We start from the raw sequence: 13908 nt of genomic DNA on the forward strand, positions 1-13908 counted from the left end.
AGTTTATGCCACTTTATCTAATACCAAACCCTAAATGCAAACACAAACACATAATTGGTGCCTCAGAACACCAATTTTCACATGCCATCATTTTCCACAAGATGCATTTCTTCTCATAATTCAACAACTTTTACTATATATCCTCAGAAATGCAACTATTACCACAGTCAATTTTAGATCATTTTCATTAGCTGAACAAAACAAAACAGTCCCTTAGCTGTGTTTCTCCAAACTCCATCCTAGGCAGCAAACACATGCATTTCTGACATTTGCTGGAAAATATATATTCCTCATGGTAATTAAAACCACATCACAGTTAAAAGAACAAGGGGGTGGGGGCAATCTTACAACTTGTTTCCTGCTCTGCATCTTATGGGCTACAGAAGAGTTACTCGACAACCAAGATGCCCAATATCTCTGGGTCTTAATTCCTTTACCTACCACACAGAAAGACCAATGGTACCTTATTGGTCTTACTTCAAGAGCTTTTAAATGTGATCATGGAAGTGAAAGGCTAAAACATTATCTAGTCCATAGTAGGTGCTAAAAAAATCCTAGTTACTTCTTTCTCCCAAGAGATGACTATGCCAGGTGTGTCCCACACCTGTGATCCCAGCACTCTGGAGACTCAGGGAGGAAAAGCATAAGTTTTGAGCTAGCCTGATTTACACAGTGAGACTATCTCTTAATAAAAACATAAAAATGAATAGGGAAAGAAAGAGGAAAGAAGGAGGAAAACAAATGTCTCTCATTGACAGTCGTTCTTCTAAGGAATGTTAGAGGAGGCAAATGTAAATGTTTAATTTGATTATATCTTCATCAGAGTGCACACAGCCTGCAGTTCATGCTGGTGAAACGCTCACCCAAAGGCAGCCTTAAGACATTACTTCCTGATACCCTAGCTTTGGCAATTTCCTGATTTGGGTTATTAGTTTGGTAGCAACTAGTAGGATACAGAGCAGGAGGAATGGGGTAATGAGAGGAGTTTTTTTTTTTTTTTTTTTTTTAAATAAAACTCAAACCCCACCCTATCATCCATTCTGCACCTTTGAAAGCACAGGACAGCCCTAGAGCATTGGTGCCTGAGGACCCACAGAAATGAGCCTGTGGAGAGCGCTCTCTGGCCTTCATAAAATGTCATTACATCAAGATTGCAATGAACAGTTTACTAGTTTAAAAGTGTGTCACTCTGAGTAGAAGCCAGCCAGAGCTACACAATGCAGAGCGGACATGTGTGGTGCTCACAACTCTAAGTAGACACTCCGCATAAAGTTGTTGATAACTGCGTATTACTAAATGAAGAGAGGCAAAGCACTCGAGAAAAGCTTGTCCTTTTCTTAAAACTACTGAAACAAAACAGGACAGGGAAGTAGAAAAGCAGCCAGAGGTGGGCAGGTCTGTCATCCACACACAGGCACTAGGAGCAGTGAGAAGGATCCAATCTGGAAACTCAGGATTCCTCTTAGAAGTGAGTAAAAGACCAGCTCACACTTACATCTGTTATCTGTCATCATGCAACACCCTGTAACAAAGGGGCTCAGACCTCACAGCTCAGAACTCACTGGTCTCAGCAATTGTTCAGATGGGGACTCTTGGCATCGGTGATTTGTGGGAGATGGGAGGTTTTTCTGATCTCCGCTGAGTTCACTCACAAACAGATGGCTGGACATTGGCTCATCTAGGCCGTTTTGGTCATTTGTTCTGGACTGATCAAAGCTGCTCAGCTCTACTAGTCTTGTCTTAATGAGGGAGCTTAGACAAGTCCCAGTGACGATGGAACCAGAGAGCAAGCAAACCAAGCAATACCAGCCTCCATCTTTGTCCTGTCTGTGAATAGTGTCAGCCATGGGGATGAGCTCAGAGCCCAGGGCAAAGAAGAAAACACGAACTTTTCTTTCTGAGTTGCTTTCTTTCTCTTTTCTTTTTTTCTGGAGGAGTTTAATGTCATATGGAGAAAAGTCACTGATAGAAGGAAGAGCAAAAATTCATTAATACCTCCAACTACTACAGCACCCCAAATCTTACCAATGGACTTTAGATCGCCCCATGAAGAGACAGTAGAAGGTGGTGAGTGCAGGGTGTGGGACAGAGCCTTTGTCTTCCTTGCTTCAGTTTAAATGTGTACATTTCACCAGCATGGAGGTAGACCAGAAGACAAGGCACATCCTGAGCTTTTGAGAAGAGCTATGTCTGTGTAACAGCAATGCCGGACACACAGGAAGGCAGTGAACAGACACAACCCACTCTGGGCTGTATTGTGTCAGAGGCTCTGTGGTTAGCTCTGCCTGGAGCCCAGCCCTTGCACCTTTATTAGCAGCCTTGCTGAAAATGGAGACTGCCCAGCCAGGCAGCCTGAGGGAATCAACAAAGGGTCCAGCATTGCCGAGGACCACAAGCTACAATAAAGCAGTTTGTGGTACAGTCTGGAGAGCTTGGGGTGAAGCCCAAGCCTGGAAGGACATTCTTCACCAAAGGCAGCTAGACTTCCTGCCAGGGCCTTCAGGGTTAAGGTGGGAAAAGACCAGGCACCAAAAGCACTTGCTTTTTTGTGTTTGATCTTTTCCTCTCTTAGAGAGGCCTCCAGCAAGAATGATTCGGTGTTCCACGGTGAAAGCATCATTAGGACCTGACTCAAACACAATCCCCTCTTGTTGCAAGGCCCTGAACCAAATAAATGGACTAACTCGCCCTGAAGACATGTCTTCTTATGTCTACCTTGGCCCTGCTGAGAGGTCCTTAGACAGATCAGGCCTCCTCTGCCTTTCCTGTTCCTGCCTGCTGAGATGCCTGGGGAACCTGGACAGCTTCACAGTATGCACTTCAAAGGATTAGAGGAGGCCATGAACAACCTGAATGGCCCACCTTGCCTCTTACTTTTAATTTAGCTTGTGAAGGAGGCAGAAAAAAGGCAAAGACCCAGAAATATTTCTATAGAAGTTAAAGTAAATATTGCTTTACGTCACTGAAGGCTCTACAAATACAGTGGCTTAAGAGAAAGAAGTGTTTCTCTGGCACATCACCCCAAGGGTCCACAGGCCCACTAGCCGCAGCTATGGCACCCTGCTGTGGCACCATCCTTTGCACTGTCAAAGTTGGTTGGTATCATACAGCGTGTTACTCAGCTTTCTCTCACTGTGACAAAATGCCCGAGGGATATCTTAAAGGAGAAAGGGTTTATTTTTGTTGCGGATGTTTTGTTTATGGCCACTCGGTCCTGTTGCTTTGGACCTGTGACACTGCTGTATCCTGGTGGGTGGAAGGGTGTCAGGGTCCTAATTCTACTTCCTAAGGTTTCCACTGTCTCTCAATAGTGCCACCAGCTGGTTAGAATTTTTATTGCTTAGACAAAATACCTGAATTCATAGGTTCAGTCCGTCATGGCAGGGGAGAGTGGTAAAGCTGGGCAGTTCACATTATGGTAGCCAGGAGTCTGAGAGGGAGGGAGGGAGAGAGAGAGAGAGAGAGAGAGAGAGAGAGAGAGAGAGAGAGAGAGAGAGAGAGAGAGAGAGAGAGAGAGAGACCTATTTTCAGCTTAATACCCTCAGATTCACTACTGTAGCCTTTCAAGACTGGGGAAATATGCTGTGGCTTTCAGGAGCTTCGTGTGAGACCCACAAACTACAGTTTGACTCCTTGTTGTCTTGGAAAGTGACTGCTGTGCATGAGGTACTGGGTTCAGTATTTGAGAAACAGCAGTGAGAACAGGTACTACCTTATGTTCTAGCCAAAGGGAAATGCTAAGAAAGATAATTTTATATAGCAATATGAATGATGCACATAATTGGGGATTATCAGGGCAAATGTTTCTCTTGGGCCAGCCAGAGGACTGTTAGGCAGAAGTAGGCTTTGGTCAGAGGGCTGAAAGATGAATTTAACCTAGTATAAAGTAGGAGTGAGGTTCAAGGGCCTTGTCATACACTTCTGTGTTCAAGAACAGAAAGGAATCATATATACTGGGTAGAATGGTGTCCCCAAGATCATGTTTACTCAGACTGTGAACACGTGGAAATAAGGTCTTTGTAAATGCCACCAGATTAAAATAAGGGCACAGTGGATTAATGTGGGACCTAGCATAATGACTGAGGCCATACAAGAAGAGATAAATCTGGAAATACAGATTGAGAAGGTGGGGCGGGTGGAGATTGGCCATCTAAAGCCAGAAGCTATGAGGCAATGGATGCCCCAAATTGCCAGAAACCAAGAGACACTAGAAAAGGCGACGCTTGGAGAGGATGTGTGGTTCTGCCACCATGGTAACTGCAGACTTCTGACCTCTAGAACTGAAAGAGAATACATGTCTGTTGTCTAAAGCCAGTCAGTTTGTGGTACCCTGTTGCAGCTGCCTTGGAGGAAAATACATCCTGTGATGGGTTTCTGTCAGTACGGAATAGAGGAGTGTGCACAAAGATCAGGATTCCAATCATGCCACTTGGGGGGCTCTGCAAAGAATGTGGACCCTATGTTTAAACGTGATTGGAAGATTAATTGCTATATTTCATCATATTATTGAACCAAAGACAGAGATCCAGGGGGGATGGTGCAAGCTCTGCGGGGCATTCCTTCCCACGAACCCATCCCTAGGAGTCATGAATAGCCCCAGGTGAAAACAAGCTGTTAGAAGCCTTCCTGGGGATTCTTTGGGCCCAGGGAAGGGAAGTAGGTGGGAGGCCACCCACTGAGCCCCTCGGATGTGCAGCCCATCTCAGGAACTGGTTAGTATCTCCACACCACTTCCACAGATGCAGGGTTCCACCACAGCCGCATCTGCACACTGTCTGCTGCTAATTAGGAGAGAGACAGATGGAAGAAGGTGCAGTTGTGTTTTACCACCCTGGCTCCTTCAAGGCAATTAGGCTCATTAGTAGGAAAGTACCTTTTTCTTTCTTTCTCCCCTTTTCAGGTATAGAGAAAATCAAACCAGAGAGTTCTAGTGCTGCTGAAGGGCCAGAGCATCTGTTCCTTGGTCGGCTTGTCAGCCATCTGCCCATGAGGTAGTGGGGCTGATTAGGTTAATGCATTTGCTAATGGGGCTTACAAGACTGCTCAGTGAGTGTTATTTCCTTCACTGGGTGCTTTGTCATCTATTAAAAGAGGGACCACACATGTAGTGTGTCAAGTAAGCAGCCCCCATCTCCCTCCACAAAGAAGAGACCAGAAGTACTGTAGAGGGTGCGGACTTCATGAAAATTGCATTGCCTCTAATCACCTCTTTGTGGTTGAAATAATCTTTAAAACATCATTTGGAGGTGTCTGTTCTACCCCCAGGTACTAAAGCTATATCTGTACTTCACTTCTCTAAAACACCCCAGGGTCCCATGGAGGAATTTGGTCAGTCACATCAGTTGCATGGATGAAACAGTCTTCCCTATGGGACATTAGACAACAGTGGTATAAGTTTGCTTTCCTCCCTGTACCACCAGAGTATTTCAGTTCCCCAAAGCTATCATGCTTCTTCCCACCACAGGGTTTGCAGCATGCTGGCTGCTGTGTAGCAGTTACCAAATGGTTCCAACACTCAGGGCTCAGCACAGCTGCCACTTATTGGAATCATGATTCTGAGCCTACTTCTGGTGTGACTGGATGCTCCAGGCAGGACTTACCTAGGCTGACTGTGACTGTGTTGTCCAGGAGGATGCTCTCACTAGATATCTGTAACTGGAAGGCTGTTGACTGTGTTGAATGGGAGTAGGAAGCTTGTGGGTTTCTTATCCTTTAAGGATAAAAAGTGGGGTTCCACACAGAAGGAGGCTCAAGCAGCTGCTCCCAAAAGCTGCTACAATTTAGTCAAAGCAAGCAATAGAGCGAGCTCAATTCCAGGTGTGCAGAAATAGACTGTCTCCTGATAGAAAGAGTTGCAGAGGACTACGGTCAGTCTTGTGATACACTGAAGAGTCACTCACACCTTTGCATGTCACCTTAAAGATAGTTTCTTTGTGGAAACCTCTCCTGATCACTGCTCATTTTCTGTATGTCCTCTCTTGGAGTAACTGGCCACTTAACCAACATGCTAGGTAGGTAGTAAAGGAAAGAAACCACAAGGAAGCAGATTGGTTTGATGGATGCCCACTTTGGGCCCACTAGGTTGCCTGTACAGAGTAAGTGCTCAATAAGTGTGTATTGATTGTAGTTTTGTGCTCCTCCAGTCAGGCAAGAAGTAGGTAAAGTACATATATTGAGAAGTTATATTGTGCTCTAGGAATTATTGTACGTAGCATATATATCACATATGCTTTATTCCTTATAATAAGTCTGACAGTATTTAGTGTTCTCCCCATTTCAACCTAAGGAAACAGGTACAAGGTATTTAGTGGCATCTCTATGGTCTGTCTGATTTCAGAGTCTACACACTTTTTTAAAAAAATCTATTCTACATTTCCCAAGGTGTTTCCAATACCAGGTTCACCAAGAGACCAGTTCCAGTTGGGTATGGAGGAAGCCAAGAGGACCCACCCATCTTCCCTAACAGCCCAAGGGTCTTACTTCTCTTTATAGTTTTCTGAGAAGGCCTTCCTCTTTCATGACTGGTTTTTTTCCAATTGTAAAAATGGGAACTTGTGATGATATATTGTATACCGTAATAAACTTGCATGAGGATCAGAGGACAGAGCCAGCCGCTAGATGAGACATAGAGGCCAGACAGTGGTGGCACACACCTTTAATCCTAGCACTTGGAAGGCAGAGATCCATCCGGATCTCTGTGAGTTCAAGGCCACACTAGAGACAGAGGCAGGCAGTGGTGGCACACATCTTTAATCCCAGTAGTGGGAAGCACACATTCCTCTAATCCCAGAAAGTGACAGCAGGGCAGAGAATGGTATATAAGGTGTGAGGAAACAAAAACTAAAGTAGTTCAGCTGAGACCCTTTGGGGGAAGACTCAGAGGCTTTCAGTCTAAGGAAACAGGATAGGCTGAGGAGTTGGTGAGGTGAGGTTGGCTGTGGCTTTCTCTGCTTCTCTGATCTTTCAGCTTTTCCCCCAGTATCTGGCCCCAGGCTTATTATAAGACCATCTAAGATTCGAACAACAGGAACCTTTGAACCATGTTCTGAGCAGACATTGGGCTTAGTCTAATGTCTGAGGAGTAGGTGTACACAAGTGAGCATGCTAGATCATGACCAGGTACATAATGAAGGTAAGTGAGATTTTCAGTCAGAGGAGATTGGGAGGCAAAAGGAAAGGGAATTTCTCCATCTTACTCTTGACCAGGTGTGCTCCTCTATGCTTTATGGTATTTTGCTTATACACTCACCATTGACTATTTATATGCCCAATATTTGCTAAAGACCAAGCTTCATGTTGTTATGACAGGGAAGACAAACACAGACCTGGCTTGACCCTTGTGGAGTTCTAGAGAGCAAGATAAGCACCAGGGAATGAAGCGTAGATCAGCTGTGGAGTGGAGCAATGTCAAGTGCCTGGGAGAAGAGCATGTTTTGGAAGGATCCTATCCAGAGGTCTTCAAGTGGAAGAAGTCAAGGATACCAGTAGTGTGTTGGGAAGCCATTGCTCTCTGATTTTCTAGAAAAACTACCTGTGCCACTGTGATAGGATGGTCCTGGAGTTCCCAGGTCCAGCTGTGGGTTAGGATTGATTGCATGGACTTAAAGACAAAGGGTATCTGGACTGGCCTTTCAGTGATTCTGATTAAACATGTTTGGAGATGGTTCTGGGTACCTGAATATTTGTCTCTTTGATCCCATGTAGCTGCTTTTATTACCAGGATTGATCTACTAGCTGTGGGTAACCTCAGTTGGGTCATTTCCCATGTTTGAATTTGACAGTCCCCTAGTTTGTATAGCAGAATCCATGTACAGAAGTCAAAATGCCCATCTTTTGTATAGAAAATCACATGATGAAAGTATGTGGAACTGTGGTTTCCACATCTATAGCTTCACATAGTATGAATGCTATAAGATGTTAGGTGTGAGCAGCAGAGGTAAATGAACAACAAATACTTCTTAGTGAGATGCAATTTCAAAAGTGTATTGTTAAAAAATGAATCTAAAATTATAAAGAATCTTAGAAATAAAAATTACGCCCAGTGGTGGTGGCGGTGGCGGCGGCGGTGCACGCCTGTAATCCCAGCATTCGGGAGGCAGAGCCAGGCGGATCTCTGTGAGTTCGAGGCCAGCCTGGACTACCAAGTGAGTTCCAGGAAAGGCGCAAAGCTACACAGAGAAACCCTGTCTCGGAAAAAAAAAAAAAAAAAGAAATAAAAATTACAAGATAAATTTAAGAGTAAATGAATGAAAAAAGAGGAATCATCAGTTTATTGGATAAATATGGATCTAAATAAATAAGGTCCTACCTCTAGGTGAAGAGCTACAGGCATTGAATGGCTCCTGAAAAGGGAGAAACAATGTTCTCCAGGACAAGTCCCTTGACTGGTTATCCATCCAGTCCCAAGTGCATGTACATATCAGCAACATTAAGAGAAATCATCAGATTACACACACACACACACACACACACACACCATATATGTAACAATAATAATCGAAGAAGAGGGAATCTGAAGGGGAGAAATGGGGTAGGGGAGAAGAGTGTAAATGATGTAAATACAGTACTCATTTAAGAATTTCTCAAAAAACAAATGCAAAAAAAAATATAATGAAGTGAGGAGGAGGGGAGAAATGGATGATTCGGTGAAGGACCGTGTGTGGTCAAACAGTGAAAGCTGGCTCAAGTCTTAATAGTTGGTCAAATCAAGAGCCTTATCAACATTTATACTCTTTGGAGAAATCATTCTACATTGGGTAATCCAGATCAGGAGTCAGTCAACCTTTTCTTAAAGGGCTGAGCAGTAGACATTTCAGGTTCTCCAGCCACTGATTGTCTGTCACAGTAACTCAGTTACACCAGAGCCATGGGCCATAGGTAAATGGGCGTGGCTTTGTTTTCAAGAAAACATTATTTACAATAACAGATGGTAGCTAACTGCAGTGGTGCCCCGGGCTACAGTTTGCTACTTTCTGGTGCAGATTAAGAAAATGTGTTTTAGAATGTATCTTAATTGAAAAGATTTGAGTAAAAAGATTTTCATTTAGGTTTTATTTGTAATAGTGTAACATCGGCATAGCTTAACTTTTCATTGATAAAGGGATTAAGTTTGATAGTTGATGAGAGTCATTAAGATGTTTGTTAGTTAGTTATGGCAAGCTAGGGGATGCTCCTAGACATTACAAGAGGAAGTAAAGCTGTGTTGATAGTAGTGGTGGCCAAGATAGATGTGCTGAAAGTGCTCAACACACTGAATCACTTAGCCATGCACACAACACCATGAAATGCACTTGTTTTGAGTATTTTCTTTATGCAGAAGTAGCTAGGGGTAGAATTTAAGACAGCCAAAGTTACACTGCAGGCCGGTGGCAGAACCGGGATTTGAGTACTATACCAGTTAAAGGTTAGAGCAAAAACAAAAGCAATCATACAAATGAGTAATAATCCAGGAGAGCATAGAGAAATGGCTCGGTTGGTAAAGTGTTTTCTCCACAAGCAGGGACACCTGAGTGGAGACCTAGAAACCACATTTACACAGTCAAGTTAGTGGCATGCTCTCAAAATCCCAGTGCTGGGGAAATGGAAACAGGAGAATTCCTGAGGTTCTGTGGCTGGCCATTGGGCAGAATCTGTGAGTTCTGGTGAAAATGAGAGATCCTGCGTCAAAAACCAAGAGAGTAATTCAGAAAGGCAACTGAAGTTGGTGTTTGTCCTCATGTGTTCCCCCCAACACTTACACATAAAACCCAGAGGAGGCCAGATGAAGATACATCTGCCAGCCAATACTGCTATTCTTGAGTGGTAGATGATTAAACATTTCTCAACATGTCCAGTGTTTTCTTTAGTGAGGATCATTATTTTAGTGATGAAGAAGCAACACTTGAATGTTAGAAAATCCAAGGTTAGGGGCAAGTGGTGTGGACTGCGATGGGAGATGTGTTTAATTGGGATCGTCTAGATGTGTTTAATTGAGTGCATCTTTAAACCTCTTGTTCCTGCTCTGGATTGTGAAAAGGCCATGGTGCCACGCTTGCCTCTGTCTTGTTCCAGGTGGAGTCCCGATGTGTCTTGTTTGGATTGTCAGCCCATTTTTGCAGTATTATCAAACTGACCAGTCCAACTCCCTAACTATCTTTTCTCTCTCCCCTGTCTCTGCTCTCTCTGTCCATCCACCCACCCCACTGTGCAGCTGACAAGGTCAATGATGACTTCTACACCAAGCGAAGGCACCTGGCGGAGCTGGCTGCCAAGGGAAATCTCCCTTTGCACCCTGTCAGAGTGGAAGATGAGCCCCGGGCCTTCAGCCCAGAGCATGGGCCTGCCCAGCAGAATGGACAGAAGTCGCGAACCAACAAGATGCCCCCTCATCCCCTGGCCTACAACTCGACTGCCAACTTTAAGACCTGGGACCCCAGTGACCAGTCTCTCCGGCGACAGGCTTATGGCAACAAGGGCAAGCTTGGCATAGCTGAGTCAGGCTCTTGCGACCCCTTGGGGACTCGCACCCAGCATTTCCCACCCACACAGCCATACTTCATCACCAACAGCAAAACAGAAGTGACTGTCTGAGCTTTCACTTCAGGGAGTATCCTGGAGACCATACTCAACTGAGAGAGGCAAAAAATCCCATCCCACCTACACCTCCCTGGTCTTGCCCAAATCCCTAGCAGACACACACACACTCCGTTCTACAGGAACCAACCACAGACCTACTCGTGATATGGAATCATGCTTTTCCTGGTCATGCCTAATATGCTCCAGCAGGCAGCTGAGCAAGACCGAAGCATGGACATTCAGCAATACAGGAGAGGGGAAACTTTCAGCTTCAGGCCCAAATTGTGGGGGCTCATTTTCCTTTTCCCCCTAAACTGGAAACTGAAATCCATTATAACAAATATATATAAGTAGCACAATTTAGACAAACTGCCCCTGGAGCACACTCCCCATGTTCTGTCTTTCTTGGTAAAAGGAAGAGGGTGGGCACACAGGCAGGGGTAGCTTCAGAGTGCTTGGGGAAGAATTTGTTCACATCACAAGCATTTCCTAGTCCCAAGAAGTGATGCAAACACAGACTAGTGAGGAGTGTGAGGCAGTAATGGACCCTAAGCATTACACTGATGGAACTTTGCATACCATGGAAGCTGAAAGCAAAAAACTCACAAAGTAAATAGTCTCTAAACCCACTGTCAGTGATGGGAAGAGAAGAACATTCTAGAGAACTTTCTGAAAGACCATGATGTTGTGAGGGATGAGCCTTTTGTGAGGGTCCAGAGAATAATAAAAAATGAACTTTTCAAGTGACACATAAAATGAACAGCATATTAATTTTGTCCAGGGCTTAGAAAATGTGCAGTTGGAGAGTTAACAGGAGGTGTGAAGGGTGAGAAGTCTCCACTTCCTGGCGTTTCTCCTTCACCTCCAAGACCTGGACAATGACAAAAATGTCCTCTATGAACTGTCTGTCCCCAACGTCCTCCCCCCTTCAGCGTGTCGCTGCCGCTGCTGCCAAACTTCAACTGCTTTGGAGTGAAAATGTCATAAGCGTGGGTGGTGCCTTCAGCGTGGTGTTGTTCAAGTGCCGGTCTTGTTTTAAGTGACTCTTCTGTTCTCTTAGCCTTCCTCCTCCTGTTTTCTCTACAGTAGTGATGTTCCATCTTCCCTTTGTAGGGTGAGCCCAGCCAATTAATACCCTTTGAAGGGGCTGCTACAATGTCAGGGGGACCTAAGGACACCCCCAGAATCCCCACAATCCCATCAGATGACCTCCAGAGATATTCTGTGCCATCTTTTCCTCCCTGGACTCTCTCAAAGTTGCTTTACAGATTGGTTCCTAGAGCTAACAGCTATTGGGTCTCAAGAAGGAGGGTCCTGCTAAAAGTCCTTTGTTTAGTGGAAGTGCAGACATGTGCATGGAGAAGCAAGAGAATTTTGTTTAAAGAAGAAAGTCTTCAAATAGGTCCTAAAGATCTTAGCTAATTAACAAGAACCTTCCAATGACTCACAGCTTTTTTTGGTGTAAAAATCTAGGTGAAAGTGAGTTGGAGCATTCCATGTGATGTTCTGCCTCCTGGGTCTCTCTGACATCACAACATCAGCACATCCAAATATTATTCTCCATGTTCCAAGTAAGTATGAAGAGCCTGGAAAAACCTTTGACCTCTCTGGGGCTGTCTCCCATAGGAAGCATGGGGAATCTGGCCTGAGCCTATTCAGCTTTCTAAAAATAGTACTCTGTTTTTATTTACAGAAGAAATTCTGCAAAGAACACACTCTATAAGATTCCCATATAAGAGGTGCAGAGAAAGGCAACACAGAGGTCAGAGGTCAGAGTAAATGTTGAGACCCCAGCACTCTCCAGAGGGGAGTATGAACTGCTGGCATGCACATCTCTCTTTGACTTGAGTTAGTTCTACCCTCCAAACACAACATCATCTGGAGATTACCATCACAGTATTGGTATTTAAGTGGATTCACTTTTAAGCAATGTTATTTGAAAAGGGAAACATCTGTCTTTATCACATATAGAACCCCAGCATCAGTTACCATGAATAGACAGTAAGTATTATGGAGAACAGGAAGGTCTCAAAGATGAAACTCTAGTGAAGGCCTGGTCTGGTCTCTTCTCTCTCAAAAAGACATTAGTGTTGTTAAAGATGCTGGTACCCAAGACAGAGTTGCCTTGGAATAATTGAGTGAAGGGGAATGCAGATGAAAAGAAAATCTTATTTTAAAGTTGGTGTTAAATATGCTACCTCTATGACATACAATCTGCATGTACTAGTAACATACTTCAAGAAATACTGGGTTGACCTACCTGAGAGATGCTTTCCAGGTCAAGTTCTGCAACCCTTTCCTTCCTTATAGCTCGTTTTCCCTCCACTCACGTCACTTCCCCTTTATCTAATTCTAATTTGAGGGTCTTTCTGGATTCCTTGTCTATAGTATTCTATTTCTTACTCATTCTTTTTTTTTCACAGTAGACTTCATCCAGTGAACTTGACTCTTAGGTCTGCAACTGTAGGTTTGACTTCAGAGATACAGTTTGGCCAATAAGATGTAGCATATACTTCTCAATAATGTGAGCTGTGGACAACTCACAGAGCACTTGTCTCATCACTTCCCACTTGACTTTGGGAGAGGAACTGAGGAGGGACAATTAGACAGGCAAGATCTATTTATTCTTTGGCTTCCTCTTGGGAGGTTGGATAAACCTTCTGATACTTCAAGGGAACATGACCTGTAGGACAGTTGATGGCTGCCATGTGACAAGGCTCTTGTGGCCAGCTTGGGGGAGAAATAGAAGAGAAAAATATGATTATTAAAACCATTCTCTCCTCCGTCCATATGATCCCTCATTTCTAACTCCATGGGACCAGAATCTGGTTTCCCTCACCTTCCTGGAGTGTCTCAGCCTCCATCCGCCTTGGGCTCTGCCTGGAATTCCCATCTAATCTTCCCCAGTTTTTTTGTGTGTAAATGGAGCATATTTTATGTGCAAATATTTTAGTAATTGTATGTTCTGCAAGTAACCCTGTGTTAACACTTGTCACACTGCAGAGTTTATGATACAATAACACTTCCTACAATGAAAAAAAAAACATTTGTTTGTTTTCTAAGAATGTTTATTTGTAAACATATGTATTCACTATATTAATATGAATTTCTTACCTGGCAATAAACTGATTATATGTGATGCTCCAGGTGTCTTCTCATCCTTCCCGATACCTACAGCCTGAGCTGAGTTTCTACCAGGTATTAATGAGCCTTTGAGACTCACAGTACTGATCCTCACAGGGAGCTGAGGCTCCTTGCTGTCAGCAACTTAGACAAGATTTCCAAAGATATTGTTTAGTCTTTGTGGTAAGTATGTACATGTCAAAGTTCACTCTGAGTCCTTACATATGGCAT

General features: G+C 44.0%; 1 protein-coding gene across 2 annotated transcripts in view; it reads left to right on the forward strand.

The window, feature by feature from the left end:
* Positions 1-13693, forward strand: part of Shisa9 (shisa family member 9) — a 310584-nt gene extending 296891 nt beyond the window's left edge. For both annotated transcript variants that reach the window (XM_028890054.2, XM_028890055.2), the window contains one exon: positions 10190-13693. In XM_028890054.2, coding sequence (XP_028745887.1) covers positions 10190-10569 — 380 coding nt within the window. In that variant the 3' untranslated portion in view covers positions 10570-13693. The remainder of the gene's footprint in view (positions 1-10189) is intronic.
* The last annotated feature ends 215 nt before the right edge of the window (positions 13694-13908 follow it).

This window comes from Peromyscus leucopus, chromosome 8b (genome assembly GCF_004664715.2).
Source record: "Peromyscus leucopus breed LL Stock chromosome 8b, UCI_PerLeu_2.1, whole genome shotgun sequence".
Taxonomy (NCBI): Eukaryota; Metazoa; Chordata; class Mammalia; order Rodentia; family Cricetidae; genus Peromyscus; species Peromyscus leucopus.